Raw genomic sequence first — 8,679 nt, forward strand, 5'->3', positions numbered from 1 at the left:
ACACTAGACATGATGTTGTTCTAATCTCAGACTGGGCTGCAATTTTTGATCTTCAGTATACAATCAGCAGTTTTATGTTATCACATGGGCTTAAATCTGAACTTTGCAACAAAGAAATGGGCAACTCACATTTGTTTAGACGTTTAGCTATGTATGAACTTGAAGAGCTCGAGGAGATCAATGTTGTTGAGACACAACCCCGTCATTTTGGCGATCAACTTCTAGAGTATGAAGCAGTCCTAATATTAGGATTTTGAGATGCATGCCATGGAGTCACTGGGTTTGGATTGGTATATGCTTGGAAATGGTGTGCTCTAATAGATCTATGCTCCAATTTATGGAGATGTCATGAGAGTGGAATTATTCCAGCCAAAACTTTTTGGGTTCCAATTCAATCATTGTATTAATAGGCCATACTGCATCGCTGGTTACAAAAGTTTTAGATTGTAATTTGATGACATCAGTAACCGGGATAGATTGGAATCATTGGGATCATTACACCAACTTTGGATATTGGCATGGTGACAAGGGCCCAACAACCGATCATATTAGATGCATCTCTTACACTGTTGAGGATTCACTTACAGGGATAGTTGGCATCAATAACATGATCAGAGACAACTCTCTTCCATTTGAGAGAGTGTGACTGTGCAATGACTTGGGATCCTGGGATTCATATTATAGACGGTGAGCTTTGGTTGCTGCAGATTGATTACAGTTATATCAGATTGGTGCAACAAATTGTGGGAACCATATTACTAAGATTGAAATGGGAACCTGGTATTTAGACCAGAATAAAAGTGCAGATAACATTTGGTATTGGTGGTATGGTGAGATACATCTATCTTCGGAATTTTAGCATTGGAGGTAGAATGGTTTGGGATTTTGGCATAAATATGTTTGGTAGGGTATTTCATTGGGATCATGATGCATTGTTTCACAATTCGATATATTGGGATGTTATAATTAGAGTGCAACAACGAAAGTTTAAAAGAGACTTACAAGGGAAGACATACTGAGATTCTAGATTAATTTGGGATCTGGGTATTCGCTGGTGTATTTTTTGGAGTCACTGCAGAATTGACATGCGTAATGGCTTGAGGACAAGCAAGTTTGGGGAGTACTGCTCCAGTACATTCGGAGTCACTGCAGAATTGACATGTGTAATGGCTTGAGGACAAACAATTTTGGGGAGTACTGCTGCAGTACAACTCCGTCGATTAGAATCTTCCACTTTAAGCATTGTATGGCTATGATGCAACTTCTTTTGTAGATCAGCTTCTCATTGATAGTAGAGTACCTAGTGCTCAAGATTTGACTCACCAAATCAAAGATATTCAGGAAGCCAATTAAGAGAACTTGCAACAAGCCCAAAGTGGGCAGAAGTTGTATCACAGCCATACTAGATGGACATCGAACAGAGAAAGCAGTTAAGAGGACAATTTGGTGCTTCTAAAGTTACAGCTTTTAGACAATTATCTATGCAGGGAAGTGCAAAAGAGAGGATTACACCACATTTCTATGGCACTTACTAAGTGATTAAAAAAGTGGGAGAAGTTGCTTATGAAATTAGATCACCTCCCGACAATAGCATTTACAATATTTTCCATGTTTCACACTTAAAGAAAGCTCTCTGACAATAGATCAACCTGTCCAAGGAACTCCCTTCGCTAGTTTCTGAAGGAAAATTGATACTTGAATCCGTTTTGGATGTAAAGGTAAAGAAAAAGACTACTAAAGGCTGTATTCAAGTAAAGGCATTGAGCTAACTTGGTGTAGCTTCTTCTATCAAGTTCAACATTGGGATGAAAGTCTATCAAATGTTTACAAGTTTTCTCCATTATGTTATAGATCATCGACAAGAAATGAATGTTTTACTGATTTAAGGAAGGTGCTAGAAAGGTTGAAAGAAGTAGATCAATTTAAGAACTGGTTCAGGAAAAGACAAAAGCCATGAATTATCTTTGATCTGAGAAGGTTTCATGGTTTGGCAAGACCTTTTCAGGGAGTTCATGTGAATTTTCAGGGGCATTTGGCTCCGGTCATGAAAATCATGAGAGATGGACAGTGGTAATGCAAGAGGGCTTTGAGATATCGAAACAAAAGATCACTGAACAACCCATTCTTGCCTTGTATGACTTTAACAAAGTGTTCCAAGTTTATTGTGATGCAAGTGGGACAACGATAGACATGGCTTTAAGTCAACTGAATTCCTTTAGCATATTTCAGCAAGAAGCTCAATTATACTAATAGAAATTATTTGGTTTATGCCCAAGTATTCGACATCATTATGCTAGGTCTGAAGAAGTGATAACATAATATTTTGCTAAGGAGTTCTATTATTAACTTAGCAATTACTTTACCACTTCAAAAAGAACTTACCAAATAACCATTTAGCAGTTCATCAAGTTGATTGTGTTTGAGTTGGAGCAGTTCAGCATTCTTTTTCAGAATTCTTGTAAACATTAAGGTTATTATTTGCTCTGTTTTTAAAGCATTGCAAACAATATGTAAATATATGCATTTCAAAGAAGTCCAATAGAATTGCTGACACACAAAATGGAAGAGTTCTTTTGTATGGGGAAAACTAGAAATTGACATAAACAAAAATAGAATTTTGTTTTTCATAAGCAAGCTTAATTTCTGGTGCAGCAGTCTTCAGCAAAAGTGTGAATGAGTCCAATCACAATCCTTTAAGGCAACTTTATACCTTCCAAGGGTCTCTAAGACTCCCTTCTCCCACACTTCAGCTTTCCACAAACTCCTAAGACAACTTGCACAATCTTCTTCACAAACTCCACAAAGTGACTCTAAGAGCCAACTTTGAATCCTAGGGCACAAACTTAGAAATGATCATAATCCAACACCCTGATTCCAACCAAGACTTGGGACACTTCAAAGGGTACACAAGGATCAAGTTTCCACTACAGTTTGGGCTCCTCAACTTCCACAACTATCAAATGCACTAAGAGGCCTAATTGCTCCTAGTAGCACTTTTATGGGTTTTAGGGCATCAACTTGGAAATTTCCAAAAGAACTTGGCAAAAAAACTACAGTTTCAACTACCCTTTTGGGCCTCCTATCTATCCCCCAACATTCAACTCCCTAACCTACTCCAGCACCCTTGAACTCACACAGGCTTCTCAGGCCTAATTGGCCAAAAGAGGCTTCAAACACTTGACAAATAGCAAGAATGGGTTCCTAGGCATAGAAATTGACGTGGAAAGTCTTCCTCCAACTGATCTCAACATGAAACAACCTTCTACCAAGTTCTAGACTTCAATCTCTTCATTCACCCTACAAACCCTCACCAAATTGGTTGAATACATGTGAATATTCAACTGAGGGCTCGCTCATAGGACCTTCAGATCTTCTGCCACAAATCTGCAACTTAGAAATCTATTAGTACATGTCCTAACCTTGTAAAATCCAGGTGGCCATTGAATTCCAACCACGGAATTACAAGTTAGGACCAAAAAGCTATGAAAACCCTCAATTTCAGGGTTTGCTGACCTAACTTCAGTAGAATAGAGATATCTCCCTCAAAACTTAACAAAAATGAATGAAACAAAATGCTATGGAATCAGGATTCACAACTCTATCAATTTATGTAATCTAATCCAATCAGCCATTCTGTAAAATTTCGTACACACAATAAATGCTCAGAAAATCTGCTTGTTTCTCCTTAAAATTGATTTTTATGTACAATACTTCACACCGCTGATTGTTTCCAGAGTGTGGATGCATAAATACATTATTTCCAATAGTTACAATTGATATTTAAAAGGTTGGGACGGTTGGGTGAAAAGTTGCATTTTTTTGACAAAAAATTGTCAACAACAAAAATTGTAAATCAGCAACTTTTACAACTTTTTGCTTAAGACTTTGTTATTTGATCTTTTGCCTTCCTACAAACCTTATTAAGATAAAATGATATGAAAAACACATCCAAGACTCTTACTTATTCAAAATGTGCAATTTTGAGACCCTTTTGGATTAAGTGAACTTAGGTTTATAAGCACACTTGAAGTTCCTTGACCAAACACAAGGTTATTTGCTTATTACATATAAAATGAAAATAAAACATCCTTTGATGTGGATCGGTACATGTTTTCCCTAAGGTCACCATATGCCTTGATCCACTTTGTTCTTAGTTCCATCACCTTGGTGCCTTGCACCAATTTCTGCCTTGAATTCACTTGATTGCATTCCTTAATATCTTCCTTGAATTCATCTATCAGCCATCCCTTGATTTGTGTCTTGAATTCACTTGTTTGCATACCTTAATTTATTTGTTGAATTCATTAGTTCCTTAATTTGTGACTTTAATTAGTTCATCTTATGTCGCTAAATTTATGCCAAAATTTCATGAATTTATCCAATTTATCTGATTTAAAAAAACTATATTCTAGAAAATAAAGAATACAGAGTTCTAGAAGATTTGATCCGATAGGTCAGATTTTAATCCTCCAAATTGAGGCTAACTGTTTCACAACATGCCTCAAAAGGGTTAAGTTTATTCTTGCTTGGTCATTGAGTGGATTTGGAAACAAAAACATTCTGAGTTTTTGTAGCTCAAAAACTATGTTCCAACAAAATAAATAATCTAGAGTTCCAAAAGGTTTTCAGGTAGATTTGATCCATTTTATTTTATTGTGTTTGTCTGTTAGATTTTACTTTTTAGTCATCTAAGTTGAGGCTTAGTTTTCTCTTGGTTGGTCATTGAGTAGATTGTGTTACAGTTGGAGTGCTTTGACATTCTTCTTATAGAATTATTATAACCATTGCCATGATAATTTTGCTTACTTCTAAACCTGTAGCAAACTCTATTTATAACTTTATATAACCCTTTGAAAGGCCAAAAATAAATGTCAATTATTTCAATTTACATCTAATGGTTATTGTTAAAATTGTGTGGTATGTTTACATAATCCACTCTCTAATCATTTCAATAAATAAGATTTGTTAGAACAATAGCTGGAGTAGAAAAAGAAATATCATTTCAACCATAAGGAGAACAACCTATTTTATCTTAAAGTAGCATTGAAAATATTAGAATCCTTTGATATAGAAAACAACCTATTTTATCTTAAAGTAAATTGAATGTTGTAAAGGGCCAGCCCCCTAGTTTTGGCTGCTTTCCCGTTTGGTTGTTGGAAGAGGATTGGAATAGGAAGAGAAAATTAGAATAGGTTTTATATTAGTTGTTTGGTACGCTCAATCAAAATAAGGAATAGGAAGACATATTCCAATTTTGCCCCTAAAATGAGCATATGTCTATGCCAAAAAATAGTTGGAACTGGAATAGCCATTCCTATTCCCAATTTGTTTTTTTATTTAAAAAAATAAAATTTAATTCCATTCCCATTCCATTTTTCTATTCTAATTTTCAATTCCTATGCCAGCAAACAAACGGGAAAGTATTGAAAATTTCCATATCAAAAAACATTGAAAATTGTGTCTTGTTTTGGATTGAAGTTTTTCCCAATTTTTTTCAATCAAACAAACTACTGACAGTTGAAATGTCTATACACATTACTTTGATGATTCTAGTAGTGGAAGAATCAGTTTGTTGTATGTATTTACAAGTTGGGTCAAAAAAACTATTGTATACATAGCCTATGCAAAATAAGTTAGTGTATTCTTTTCTCTTGATCCGCCTTCTTCGTATTTTTCATTCCAACTAAGTAGCTTGTTCATATTTGTCCCATTCATAGGAAAACTAGTAGATACCTGTAAGAAGAGTTTGAAATGGTAATCCTTACATTTGAAAGATCAACTCATATAACAATCAACAATAAAATTTCTCACAAACTCACTTGTCCATGGGCTTGTACTATGTCATCCATATTTATAGGATGCAGAGAAATGCTCTCGCTTGATGGTTGTCAATTTCTTTCACTTGATGCTTCTATTTTATGTTGGAAACAATTTCAATGAAACTAATATATTAGTTATCAGACAAGAAAGTATAAATTTTTGAAGCAATCAACATTAGTTTGGTTAATAATGCATAGATGAATTTGGATACATGCAAAGTGTGATGCATAAATTCACTTTTAAAATTATAACAATTTCTTTCAATATTTGAAGATCAACTCTAATACTTTGCCCACTCAGGTGAGTTTCTATGCAAATCAACTCCTCAAGAATGAATAAATTTGGATTGCCTGTTATATGAAAGATCATGTAGATAGTAAAATACCTTTTCATTTGCCAGAAACTCATAGATAGGAATGTGTGCAGCTATGACACACAAGTTCTACAAATGAAAAAAAATAGAGATATAAGAAAGTTTAAAAAACTTTTGTTTATCTTAAATTATTTTTGTCAAGAACAATCAAACTTTAATGGCACTACCTTGAGATCACATCCAAAATACCCATCTGTCATAGCTGCAATTGCTTCAAAGTCCACATCTAGAGCTAATTCCTCCTTTTCTAGTCTTATCTTTAATATTTTTGCCCTATTTTGCGCATTTGGCAAGCTTATCATTAGTCTGCAAGGCCAATCAAGCATAGAAATCATTAACAATGAAATGTAGGTATCTTCATAGGACTGTCCAGTGAAAGAAAATCAACAACATTGCTTAATGGAACTTGTTCAGATCATCACAAATTAAAACTAGATACCTTCGAGGCATCCTTTGAATGACAACTTCGTCAAGATCAAATGGTCTATTAGTGGCAGCAAGAACTAATACCCTCTCTTTCTCTTTTGTTTTCAATCCATCCTAGTTTAGCAAAAACTCATTTTTTATTCTATGCGTGGTCTCATGTTCTATATTGCTCACATGCAACATATTGTCAATTTGTCGAACACACATCAATAAATTACAAACACAATTTTTTATATATGAAAAAATAGATTTAGAAATTATAAGAAAAAAATCTTTTGCCATGTTACTGATTACAGTTCTTACCTCATCTATAAATATAACACATGGAGCAATTTTGCTTCCCACTGTAAATATAGCTTTGATAGACTTTTCAGCTTCACCATGCCACTGCAACCACAATAATGCCCACATTTCACCAAACACTATAAAAGAATCGGAGAAACAATTGAACAAACAATTATTTGATCATTTTCACACACACACACACACACACACACACACACACACACACACACACACACACATATATATATGTTTTAATGAATAGTGCTTTTATATTAATAAAATATTAAGTAACATATTTACAAAAAAAAAAAGGAGTCGGGAGACAAGATCACCTTGCATAAATTTTAACAGTTAGAGGCTGGAAACTCATTTACTCATAAAAAACATATAAAACCCCAAGACCGAAGTCCAAATATCAAAAGTTAATACAACAGAATAAAAGCCCTCACCAAGGCCCTCAAAAGATTTCACATTTGTACCTTTGATGTAATGGTTGACATTGTAATATTTAGGAAATTTTCCCCACATTCGGTTGCAACTGCATTTGCAAGCATCGTCTTTCCAGTTCATGGAGGACCAAAGAGTATAAAACCCTTACAAGGCTGTAGTGGAACATGACATTAATTGTTTCCATTGTTATATATATATATATATAAGGCAGTATTAGAGCGAACCATTACCATTATCAAATTTTGTGTAGAATGGAAGCCAACTTGCTCCATTGTCTAATAAATTGGACTACTACTTAAAATTGAATAAAATAAAAATTGGGGATACTAACAAGAATTTTACATATTATGGTACGCTCTCTACTTTTGCAACTAGGAATTTGATAAGAAGAAAATCTGACCTTTAAAAGTTCTCCTGTAGAAAATAGCTCATGCCTTAGTAAGGGAATCATTATCAAGTCCTTAAGTGTTTCTTTCACTTGATCAAGAGCTCCAATGTAATCCAAAGGAATGACTACCTCTCTTTCTAATGATAGTGAAGGAGATGGGGGGAACTAAAATAATACAATGATGATACAAAACATGAGACAATGAATGTCCTTTTGTAGAGGGCAACTAGGTTTATGGTTCGGAAGTGATTGGTAATGGGAATAAACATTTTCTAACTTTGTTGCTTCAGGTAAAGATATTTGGGAATGCCAATGGGTGAATGTAATGTCCCTAATTTTAATAAAGTGGCTTAATTAATTAAATTAATTAAGAAGTCTTACAATTTTTTAAAAACATCAAAAGAACTTATTTAATTAATTAGTTTAATTATTAAATAAGAGGGCCTATTTAATAAAATATTGAAATGATTCGACCCATTGTAATCTTCAAGACTGCTCATAAATGATGGAAATGGAATGGTCCAAGAAATTTTGTTAGATATTTGGGTATCCCCTTTTCTATTGAACCCTCTGGTAAAGACATGTGGCAACATGTTTATTCTAAGATTAAGAAGAAACATCTTAAGTTGCAAAATCACATGCTCTCTCTTGTAGGAAGAGTTTAGGTTGTTTAAAAAGTTCTTGCCTCTCATGCCATTTATGATTCTCTTTTTTGCTTATTTGCCAATTATCTATTTAATAAGCTTGAAAGGATTCTCAGAGATTTTGTTTTGTTAGATGGTGTAGGCAATGGTAAGAGACATTGTGTGAATTGGGAATGTTGTTGCACTCCCAGAATGTATGTAATGTCCCCTTTCTAGCATTCATAGCATGATGTTGTCGTTAGCCTATTTCCCCACAGTCCCGTAGGCTAACTAGGACATTAAAGGGGCTTAGA

The 8,679-nt window shown here is 34.3% G+C and overlaps 1 protein-coding gene across 1 annotated transcript; it reads right to left on the reverse strand.

Annotated features, from left to right (window-relative positions):
- Window positions 1-1,327: 1,327 nt before the first annotated feature.
- LOC149556517 (uncharacterized) lies at window positions 1,328-7,458 on the reverse strand. The gene is made up of 6 exons (XM_089829865.1): window positions 7,384-7,458; window positions 6,923-7,006; window positions 6,633-6,733; window positions 6,361-6,499; window positions 6,206-6,262; window positions 1,328-1,402 (listed from the first exon to the last, which is right to left on the reverse strand). Exons 1-6 carry the CDS (start codon window positions 7,456-7,458, stop codon window positions 1,328-1,330), a joined length of 531 nt encoding a protein of 176 aa, XP_089685991.1.
- Window positions 7,459-8,679: the final 1,221 nt, after the last annotated feature.

Source organism: Cupressus sempervirens, chromosome 5 (genome assembly GCF_028749045.1).
Source record: "Cupressus sempervirens isolate cs-2001-9-10 chromosome 5, ASM2874904v1, whole genome shotgun sequence".
NCBI classification, from domain to species: Eukaryota; Viridiplantae; Streptophyta; class Pinopsida; order Cupressales; family Cupressaceae; genus Cupressus; species Cupressus sempervirens.